Raw genomic sequence first — 11,932 nt, 5'->3', positions numbered from 1 at the left:
TTGTAGATCTCACCTTTCTGAAGTTACAGTGAAGTAGGTCGAAGCCATAAATTTCATATCCTTGAAGTTACATTGGAATAGATTGAAGCTACAAGGCGTATATCATAAGATGCAGTGGAGTGAACCAAAGCTACAAGATGCAGTGGACTGAAAAGGGACTAACTAAACAAGAAGAGTTCCAAAGCAAGTCAAGACCTAGCAAGACCGGGCAAATTTGGTATTCCTTGAAAGTCTTTGCTCTATTCCTGTTGCACGACAATGAACAAAGAGGGGCAGCTGTAGAGGCCCAAATTGCCCGGGCCTGATTTCATCAAAACCCAACCAAACCTCTAAACCCACTAAAACCCTTAACCCATGATCCATTTACATCTACCCAAACCCATTACAAAACCCAAATATTAAACCCAATTCAAAAGTCCATTAAACCCCAAAAAAAAACCTAACCCCAAAAAAAAACCAAGAAACCCTAGCCACCTAGCCACTTTCTCACTTGCCCCATTTTCCCTCCCATTTTTGATATCCATTGTCTACCACCATCACCTACAAAATAGAAAAAGAAATAATAGAAAATCATGTAAAAGATGGCTATAAAAAGCCATTCAAAAATCATGTAAAGGGGGGGAATTTTTACAAAGATTGAAAGAGGAGACAAACACAAAAATCCCTTTAAATTTTGAACACAAAAAAAAACATCAATAAAAAGATTGCATTTTTTTTTCTTTTTTCCTTTTCTTTCGAATCTTTTTTCTTTTTTTTTTGTGTTGTTTTTTTCTTTCTTTATATATACATATATTGTTAAAAAAAATTTTACCTTTTCCGGCCACCGTGGGCGGTGGCCGGCGGCCGACGATCGGCCGGTGACCGGCCCCCTTGGCCGGATTTCCTTTCGCCCCCTCCCTTCTCTCTTCTTTCTCCCTTTTTTTTCTCTTCAAAATGATTTTTTTGTCAAAAATTGGCCTTAAAGTATGTAGCGCTTTGCGATTTAGTCCCTCTTGCTATGTTATGTTTTGAGGGGAGGATTAATTGTGTTTTTGGTCCCCCATAGTTTTATGCGCGTTCTAATAGGTCCTTTCTCCTTTATATTTTTTAAAAAATTAGCCCCAAAGTTTTGATTTTAATCCAATTTTGGTCCTTTTTCATTTATTTTTCGTATTTACCTTGGACTTCATATAATTTTGCTATTTAATTCAGCTTTAAATATTAATCATGTTATATATGTAATATTGTTATCATTATTATTTTTATATATTGTTATTATTATATTATATTTAGCTATATATATTCTTTATGTTTCGTTTCTTACTATTATATGCATATATATCTATTATTATATTTATTATTAATATTGTTAGCATTAGTACTTTTACTTAATGTGTATATAGATATACATGTACATATTAATAGTTTTTTTTATCATATGTGTATATTGTATATATTATATTTATGTTATGTATATATTCTTAATGTTATTAGTTGTATATTTCTTGTATATTTCCATGTATATATTTTATATTGTCTCATGTACATACTCCGAAATACTATTATACATATACGTACTTTTAATACCATATTGAGTATATATTATTGTATTTATTTTTATTCCGATTATACTTATTATTAATATTAGTACATATATTTCACCATATGTGTATGTATACATTTTTGTGTATATAATATTATTTTCGTATATTTAATTATATTATTCTAAAAAAGGGTTATAATATGTATATATTTGTGAATATCATACTATTCATATATTTTTATGTTATTTCATACATATATCTTTATGTTATTTGTTATGTATTTCTTTTACTATTTCATGTAGATGTTTTTTTAAATCCCATAATATTTATTTATTTTTGTACTATCTTATGTTTGTATTTTATCCTTGTTATCATAATTAATAATATATGTTTTATTATTTATGTATACAACTTCTTATTATTACAATTATTACTATTATTATTAGTGTGTGTCTATTATATATGTATGTTGTATATGTTCATTTTAAATATGTTATATATATGTGTATATATTATGTACCCATATTAGTATTATTATGTAAACCTTTTTCATTCTTATGTTACGTACATACTCTTAATATCATGTATCTACATTCATTATTTCTATTTCATATTTAATTCTAGTATCATATATATCTTTATTGTTTATAATATTATTGTCACATTTATATTCGCTTCAATGTACCTCTAGATTGGTCTTTTATTTATTCTTATTTATTAATTTGCTTTACATTGTTTCGAACATACTTATTCGTGTTTTTATTTCAATAAGCAAGGCAACGTACTGATTTAAACACTATGTCATCGATTTCATCGCTATGTTGGGTGAATATCAATCGACTCGGGTTAAAACGGTATAGCCTTCTCAAAAGAAAACGAAGCTTGAAATTTCTCGTGTTTTACTCGGTCACGATTCAATGTTACTTTGAACTCGCAATTTTGAAAATTAAGACAACACCTGTTTATAAGATACCAATTTTGGGCGTCGCGAGGGTGCTAATACCTTCCTCGCGCGTAACCGACTCCCGAACCCCAATTTTTCTCTGGACTTTCACGTAGACCTAAATTTGGCCTTCTTTTTGTTTTAAAAATAATTTTATTAGGTGTCCGATCACATCTATAAAAAGGATCGGTGGTGACTCCCTTTGTTAATAAAATCGAAAGTCGATTTTTAAATTTTCAAATAATTGCCTCAATTAGCGACCGAAAGAAAATTTTTTACGTCGCTACAATATATTTAAAACAATTTTTTATTTTTTGAATTTTAAAGAGTTTTATTTAATTTTTATATTTTCATTTAAAAGTGGAAAAATTAATTTTTAAATTACTTTTAAAGGGTAAAGATCAAAATAACAAAAAAAATTATAAATGTTGAGGTCTAAAAAAGTTATTTTACCTTTTTTTATAAGGGTCACCAAAATAAAAGTATAAAGACTAAAACTTTAAAATTTAAAGGAGTACATAAACATTTGATATATTTTACCTTTGCTTTTGGAAATTTAAATTATAGCCTTAACTAAAATAGTAACAATTATGTGTTTGGTTAAATTTTACCATTAATCTTATATTAAGTGTAATAGTGTAAATTTAGCTTATATCCAAGCTAAACCATATTAAATTAATATATTATTGTTGAGATTGACCCAATTAAGCAACAAGTAAAAAAAATTAGTGGAATAAATTGAGAAATTGAATACCCAAATTTAACATGAAAAAATCCCTCTAAAGAGGATAAAAACCACAGGTAAAAATAATTTTACTATAATGGCAAAAGAACGAAGAATACAAAAGATGGATATAAAAACTAAACCCCGAAAACCCGAAAACAAAGAACTCTTAAAACGTACACACAAAATTCTTTAAATATGTTATGAGTTCTAATATCTAATGGATGTGTTTTTCTAAGGTTGTAAAAGAGCCTATTTATAGGCTAAATTCATAGGTTAAATAATAAAAAAATAATCTAAACTATTTAGTGTTTGATTGAAACAAATAAACAAAGTTTAACTAGAAGATTATATCTTAAATTTGACTGAAATAGGAATCATACTTAATAATTATAAAGGGAATAAATTATATTAGGGTGATCCTAAAATATATAGATTTTAGGCACCAATAATAAAATATCACTTCATCAATTTTTTAAAATATAAGTATCTTATTATACATTCATCTATATTTAATATTTTTTCTAACTTAATTTAACTTTAATTAAATTACTTAATAAATTAAAATTTTTGATAAATAAAAAAAACATGTTTTTTTTTATAAATTTTAAATCATTTTAATCATTTTTTTATTTCTTTGCTTTCAAATCATGTTCTATTTTATGGAGTCAATTTTTTTTATTTCTTTTAAGTTGTAGGTAAGTATTTTTTTTAATTTTAATTTTGATTTTTTTTAATTTTTACTAATTCTCAGAATTTGATGAAACCAACAATGGTGGTTATATTTTTTCAAAATATGATTTTTTTACTGTGTTTTATTTTTAGAATTTTAACGGTTGATTTTAGTTTTTTTTAATTTGTGATTATGAATTTTATCAATTTTTTTTATTTTTAATTATTGATTTAAGTATTTTTAAATTTTATTTATTTTTGGTTATATTTTTTTCCGACGTATAGTTTCAACATTCTTCCAAAATTTTAATTTATGTTAATTAAAGATAAGATTAAATATATGACGAGACTGCCTGATATTATAACCATCGTTGATCAACAAGAAAAATATACGACTCTTTGAGAATGTATCATTTTGAAAATTCCAATAATTTATTTAATAAAAAAATAGCCTTCTTGATCTCGCAGATATTTTGATTCCAACAAATGATGACGATATAGTTTCAATTTCATTAATTCTTAACAAATTAGTAGTCGCAATTTGTGAGGGTCATTCTAAATAAATACGAAATCCTTCATTAATAATAAGATAAATAAATTAGTTTTTGGAACTACATAGATCTATGGAATCAATTATTGTATCCTGAATTGCACAAAAGAGATAAAAAAAATTGTGAATATTGTGTGATTAGTTTAGACGATGTAAAAAATATAGAATTTGAGTAGGCAAGATAAGATTCAATCAAAATAATTCTTTTATTTTTCTTTATTTGGGCGATTTGATTATTATATCCATTAGGGCGAAAAAAGAAATGGTATTTATGAGGCAGTAAAGATAAGATGAGGTTTCTTCAGTGTTTTCGACAATAATTTGTTTAGTAAAATTACAAATTCTTGGACTGCATAAATTATGCGGTCATTTTCGATAGACGGATAACGACGATGAGGCCGACATAATTGAAAATTCAATGAAGCACTATCATATGTGTGAACATATATATATATAATTATAATTATTAGAGCACAATCATATGTACGAGTAAATGTTTTATACGAAGGTTAAACGAACCATTTGCCTATCCACAGACCTGGATATATCTCATCTTTTAACATATCCTATCTTTACGTCATAAAATTTGACCCAATAATAATTTATTAAAAGCTCATCTAATCCTTACTTTTTCTTCTTCTCAAGTAAGACCAATGGATGTTTTAACCAACAATGATGTGTGTCTGTCAAACAAAAAAGAAGAAGAGTTGCCAAAAATATTATGATATTGTAGGTTCTTTTTTTCTAAAAGGAAATATGTATCAAAATAGGTTTCTTTTTCGTGGTTTGCATGTGGTTTTTGGTTTAAAATTCTTTTGAAAACTAATTTGAAAAGGACTTGGATAAATGTTTTGGTGTAAATATACTCTCCCTTGTTCGGATTATTTTAAAATGAAAATGAGTTTCGCCCATAAATTTATTGATCAAAATACAACAATAAATGTAAAATTTCAACCATAAAATTATAGATTTAATGGTTGTGATTATAGCCTTCGACAATGCTGGTGGATCCAAAGGTGGTGAATGAAAGTGGGTTGACCTCAATGAAGCTTCACTTAGGAGGCACATAAAAACCCAATGGGTCGAGGGCCGTGGAATCCTCACTCAAGGTCCGGCGAAAGGATTAATTTACGAAAGAGAATGCAAAAAAGAAAAAAGAAAAGAAAAAGGAAACCCAGCAAATGAAGATTATAAAATTTTTTATAAGCCAATCTCATGAGAGATAAAATATGGGTTTTCTATTAGGCTGAAAAAGATAGGGAAAATATAAAAGGAAATTAAAATTGCAATAATTTTTTTATTTAATAAATTTGATCTTGAAAAAAAAAAAGAAAATTTAATGCAAATATATGATTGTTTAGTTTTTTTCTCCTCTTGACTTTTTTTAAAGATTTACATGTCAAATTTTTTATAAAAATTAACATGGTTAGATCGAAATATCAAATGATATATATATCAAATTTGACAAATTAAAATTATAGATATTATATTAAAATTCAATGAAAAAATTTGTCATTATCCCTTCTGTTAAAAGTATCACTTCAATAAATTATGTAAGTTGGATACAATAAATATTATGCTATAAATTTGAAACTCATAATTTTTTATAGTATGTATGTATGAGTTGTACATTTATTTATAGATAGTTTCATTTAATATTTCATTGATAAAGTATAGAAACATTTTAATATTTTAATTTAAATATTGTTTTATTTTCTATATATTGAAAAGTTAGGTGAAGAAATTAAGTCATTGCTTCTTGTTTCAACACAAAATAATCTGAATCCGGTTTGCCACTTCTAACATATAATAGATTGCAATATCAATCCATCATGTCCATGAAAACACTAATTTGCAAATTAGATATGAAAAAAGAACATAACCGGAGTAAGTCATGGCATTTTCACATTGGCTAATCCCAACACCCAATCAACCATTTCTGTGTCTTCAATTAATTCTCTGTATTTTCTTTAAACTTTTTGTATATATCGCTACTATAGAAGTTTCGGGTTCGTATCGCCAAAATAAGAGAACTCAAGGCTCCAAAAAATGTAACAGAAGCCAAAACTATAAATGGTAGTCTATAACAATGAGTGCCAATGCCGGTCAAATCTTTCACTGAAGACCTTCTTAGATCTTTCTTTGTAAGACCCTTCATTGCCGCTCTGTCATATAGAGTCCCAGTGGTCTTCACATTGAATACAAATGCTCCCTGAGGATTAGCCAATTGTACAAAATTGAACAATACCGAGTAGTATTTTAGACCAAAAAGCTCGGAAACTATGGCGAGGTTCATTGGCAGTTGTGCACCAAATGAGAATCCAGTTACAACTGATTCTATATAGAGTGAACCTGGGAATGGAAAGGTAACCAAGAGGTAGCCAACACATGCTAGAAGAAGGACCATCGTCATCATGAGTGGTTGTGGAAGCCTGTATTTAACAACCATGATTTCAGACACAAATCCAGCAAACACCCTTCCAAAGAAATTCCAGATACTAACAAGCGACACAAAGGAGGTAACTGTCTTGTTGGGATAGCCAAGCGACTCACCGATCTGCCCCAAATTGTCTACGGCCGTTAAGCTTGATCCAAGTCCAAAAAATGTTGCAAGAAACAGAACCCACATGTCTATGCTTGTCAGTGCTTGCAAGACTGTGTAGTCGTCTCCTCTCTCGGGCTTATAAAAAATGGCGTCCAAACTAGACTTTTCATCACCCTGTTTTGGAGAAACAGCTTTGGGTTTCGGCCTCTCTACCGTTATCCTGGTCGGAGGATTGATGGCTTGTTTTTTGACGTTCCAAATGAGAAAATAACGAGAGGGAGAATTACAAGGAAAGAAATCAATGTGGCAGATGCAATATATCCTCCTTTCGAGAAACCTATAATTTTCTCAAATAAATTCAATGCAATGAGAAAAACTGCTAGTACTATTGAGATGGTGAGGAAATGCTGAAACACATTAAGGTCATTGAGGTGTTAACAGATTTTACATCCCGGATTGTGTACACAAATAGTACTGAAATTGCATCCGGCAGCCACGCAATAAGAAGGATTAGGGACGTCGAATCATTTCCATATACAGCCAAGTAAATTTGTGTCATGATAGCTCCACTTAACCCAGTATAACCCTTCAATAAACCTATCATTGAACCCCTACTTTCAGGGAAGTTCTTGACACTGGTGACAAGAGCTCCCGTATTTGCAAAATTCTGAGAATTGGCTCCTATGCAGATGTAAATGCACATTTGCCAAATCTTTGGCTTGGTTATTTTTCCTGCCACTACTAACATATCATGAAATAGCCTGCAAAGTTGAATGCAGCGCCCAGCAAGAACAAAAACCAAATTGGAGTTAACGGTGGCAACAACACCCGAAATAACCCCAACATTAGCACCAAGATCCTTATAGAAGCCTACGAGATTAAGTGTTGTTTGTTCGTAATTTAGAGTAGATTTGATCTCTTTTGAGTGGATTCCAAATAAATATGTGGCGACACCTCCAGCCATGATTAGGAAGGATGCAAAAAGTGCAAACCATCGTCCTTTGATCAAATGCACAGTGAAAGGCAACAATTCATTGGTTGTCAGTCCTTCTCTCATCGTCATACTGCCCATTAATACAAATGAAAAATATATGAATAATAATTTGAAATTTTAAAGGTCTAACTGAATGACAAAATCTTTTATGATTTTTTCACTCACTAATTTCTCTTGTTCTCACCTTTCATCCACAAATTAAATTCTCTTGTTCTCACCTTTCATCCACAAATTAAATCTAAAACTTGGAGAGCACGAAAACTCATTCTATAATTCCAGTTACCTAAAAATAGAACATGTTATTCCATTCTTTTAACTAATCCTGTTATGGCGTGTATCTAAAAGTTTATCATAAAATCCGACAAAGTTACTTAAAATCAAAATTCACAAGTAAGAGTTCCTTAATTCATATCTAAAAATCTAAAAAATAAATAAATGGGCATATGTGATCATATTAACCTTATTAGTATTTTTTTTCTTTCCACTAACATGTATCTAATAATAACCCATGATATTTATAAAAGAAGATTTAAACTCCAAACCTAAACATGCACCATTATAGTCGCTGTATATCTCTCTAGATCTTCATGAATAAATCTAAGTACATCATCTAGAGGATAATTGTAATATTGGATAGCGATACCATTGTTGCTAGCCAAAAAACCTAATCTATCAACCGCTCAATTCTCTTAACAATGAACGTGACGGATTTCAACCACTCAATCCCATCTCATTATCTTCCATATATCCCTCAAAATAGCATTACTATGATTCCTCAATGTTTGTTCATTTATTAATCCGTTTTCAATCTAATCCTTCTTTCCAATCCAAAAAACTATATCAAATAAAAATATTTACTTTTTTATCACTATTATCAATTATGTTTTGATAAAAAATATTCATATTGTTGCAACTCTTCTTACTCCCATTATTAGTTAAATAATGGGCCTCAATGTTCAAAAAGCCGAGAATGTGGCGAATGAACCAACAAATTGGGAATCTTTAATACGTAAGTAGCAATACACCTAAAAGCATTGGGGATTCATTTTGGGTTTTGATTAAATGAATATGGCAAATAAAAAACATGGACCTTGTTTGCTCTGGTTTCTTCTACTACCAAACAACCATCACTTCCATAATTCATTAGCTATCGTAACACTAACAAATCCCCAAAAAAGCATTGGGGATTTTAGATGGGTCTCTAACCCATTCTTTCGATTGTGCTATTGACTTCTTTCAAATCTGAGTCATCATTTTCAAAAGGGTTTTGTCTTCATCGAAATAGCCTCTTTTCATTAAGCATTTCGTCCAATCCCTCCATTATATAGAGAGTTAAGAAAGACAAATAACAAGTTTCTATGTTGAGATAAAATTTGATTGGGTAAATTCATAGTTCTCTAATTAACTTTTAATTAGGTTTAAATAAATTTATTAATATTTATTTATAAATTCTTTAGTTTATTTTATTTTATTTATGATTGAGGTGACAAATTATAGTTTATTGATAATGTATAAAATTTATACATTGACAGTGCATCAAATATAATCCATTTTTTTTATACATTTCTCTTGTAAAATAAAAGTTCATCTCTTGTACAAATATCCACGTCTTTTTACATCAAACAAAATATAAGCAAACCATCTTTTTGTTCATTTGAGCGAAATATTCAAATACCAAGTAATTATTAATTTTATTTCCTTCTCACATAGGTTTTAATTTTTTAATCAAAGTTTATATTACAATTTAGAGAGGGTATTAATACCAAGACTCAAACCCTAAACTTAAAGTGCCAACACAAGTAGCAACCTTTAGCACATTAAACTCCTAGAGCATCTTAAAACACCAGATTCACTTGTCAATTCTTTAACAGACCCAGCATCGACAACTTTAAAATCCTGTTCTCGGTTATAGTTAGGCTTTGCCCCACCTACACCTGTTTGCTTACTGAAAGATGCTCCATTTTTGAAAACATCCCCTACCGAATAAAATTTCCATAACCCTTTTTCCCCTTTTCTCCATGTTACCTCTTTGTTCCCAGCATCATTCGGAGCGACGAAAAAATTAGCTTCGCTCTTGATGCTGGGGCTCATGCTTCCACCTATGGCATATTGCTCCCACCCTTGGTAAAAATTGTTAGCTACATGCGCATATCCATGGCGAACTCTACAACATAGTTAATGTATAACAATGTCAAATTATTGATGTAAATATATATTCAGTAAAATATGGAGTTCACTGATCCATCATCATTATTTACCTTGGCATTCTTTGGTTGCAGTTAGGTCCGAAATGATTGAAAATGACAGTGACCTTCATGTTTTTGTCTCTCAAATGACCGTCGTCGTGCCCAAGGAGCATGACTTTGTCTTGGTTCCTGAACCAGTTGTTCGATATGGTGATGTCTGTAGAACCACGAGTAACATCGAGGAGACCGTCTTGACACTCATACAATGTGTTATGATCGATCCACACTTTCCTTGCAGTGACCAATCTTATAGCGTCTCCATCCATTTTTCCTAAAGGGATCACCTTCGCATTTGGACCCATCACGGTGCTAGGTGGTTGGGCTTTGCAATGGTGTATGCGAAGCCCATGGATGATAATATCGGTCGCTTGGTACACTAGCAGGCACCCGACGCCGGTTATGTGGACATCGATACCACGACCGTCGATGGCGGTGAAGCTGCTTAAGAGAAGTGGTCTTTGGAGTGTGATGGTCATGCTATTTTTGAATGTGATCCATACTTTACCTTTGATCATTGTGGTTCCGTAACGAAGGGTCCCTGGTTTAGGACTTAAAGGGTCATCAGAAGCATCGGTGACCTTGTATTTCACGACATCTTTGCCGATGTTGTTGATCATTTTGCCAGCAAAACCAACAGAGCATTTGGCCAATTGTTGTCTTTGACTCTGCCAAAGAGGGTTACCTCTCCAACATTTATCGATTTCATTCATATTAGCCAAACTTGAACTAAAACTTGCCATTAGAAAGACCATGAAAAGAGCCCATGCTAAGCACCTTGATAATATTATAGCCATTGTTGAACTCTTTTTATTTTTAATTCCTTTTTTCTCTTTTGGAAGATGGAAGAATAAGGAGAGATTATTCATGGATTTATACAACAAAAGAAATTGCCTAATTTGAGATTGAAAAAGTTAATTCATAATGTTACAAAGTGAATGTTATTGCTGTTTTTATTAAATACCAATAGTTTGGGTTGCTTTGTTAGTAACTAAGTACTAACTTCAAGTTTGTTGAGGCAGAAAAAAAGGTTTGTTTATTTTTTTATAAAATTATGCTATTAGTCCTTGTATTGGTATAAGTTGTGTATTTAAATTTTAATTTGATCAATTTTAAGTTATGTGATTTTAGAATTTTGAAATTTTAATCATGAATTAAATGGTGGATGTTAAATTTGTTATATTTTGATATTTCTAAAATCTTATACGATGAACATATTATCATATGTGTAATATCATATCAATTCGTTATTTTTATATGGTACTCACAAAAATATCACGTTATTTGAGTTAATGATTTTAATGGCTACCGTTTAGCTTTATTAAGTTCATATGCTTAAATGAGCATATTGATGGTAAATTTTGATAGATAATTCTAAATACTAATGAATCGATGATTTTATTAGAATTTTTAAAATTTTAAGTATAAAAATTAAATCTTAAACTTTGTTATGGCACATGGATTGGAAATTAATAAATAAACTTTAATAATTAATAATAATTAAAATCAAGATTTTTTTTCCCGAACTTGAGTAGATTGAATTGACTTATTCAGTTTTTTGAATAAACTCGAAAAGTAATTTGGTTTTTCGAGTTCGAGTCGAGTTAAATTTTAAAACTCGAAAAATTTGAATAACTCAAATAATAAACTGATGTAAATACCTCTTAAATCTCTGATAATTTTGAAAATGTGCAAATCAATCCTTCTCAAAAAATTCAAAACATTATCAAAATATTTT

General features: G+C 29.9%; 1 protein-coding gene and 1 pseudogene across 1 annotated transcript; both read right to left on the bottom strand.

The window, feature by feature from the left end:
- Window positions 1–6,259: 6,259 nt before the first annotated feature.
- LOC107905141 (uncharacterized) lies at window positions 6,260–8,029 on the bottom strand (annotated as a pseudogene).
- Window positions 8,030–9,719: 1,690 nt separating this feature from the next.
- LOC121203020 (putative pectate lyase 2) lies at window positions 9,720–10,907 on the bottom strand. Its single transcript, XM_041075078.1, has 2 exons — window positions 10,210–10,907; window positions 9,720–10,115 (listed from the first exon to the last, which is right to left on the bottom strand). Exons 1-2 carry the CDS (start codon window positions 10,905–10,907, stop codon window positions 9,761–9,763), a joined length of 1,053 nt encoding a protein of 350 aa, XP_040931012.1. The 3' UTR covers window positions 9,720–9,760.
- Between the last annotated feature and the right edge of the window lie 1,025 nt (window positions 10,908–11,932).

This window comes from Gossypium hirsutum, chromosome A08, assembly GCF_007990345.1.
Source record: "Gossypium hirsutum isolate 1008001.06 chromosome A08, Gossypium_hirsutum_v2.1, whole genome shotgun sequence".
Classification (NCBI taxonomy): domain Eukaryota; kingdom Viridiplantae; phylum Streptophyta; class Magnoliopsida; order Malvales; family Malvaceae; genus Gossypium; species Gossypium hirsutum.
The sequence above is the reverse complement of the archived record's forward strand: the minus strand, read 5'-3'. Positions and strand labels throughout refer to the sequence as shown.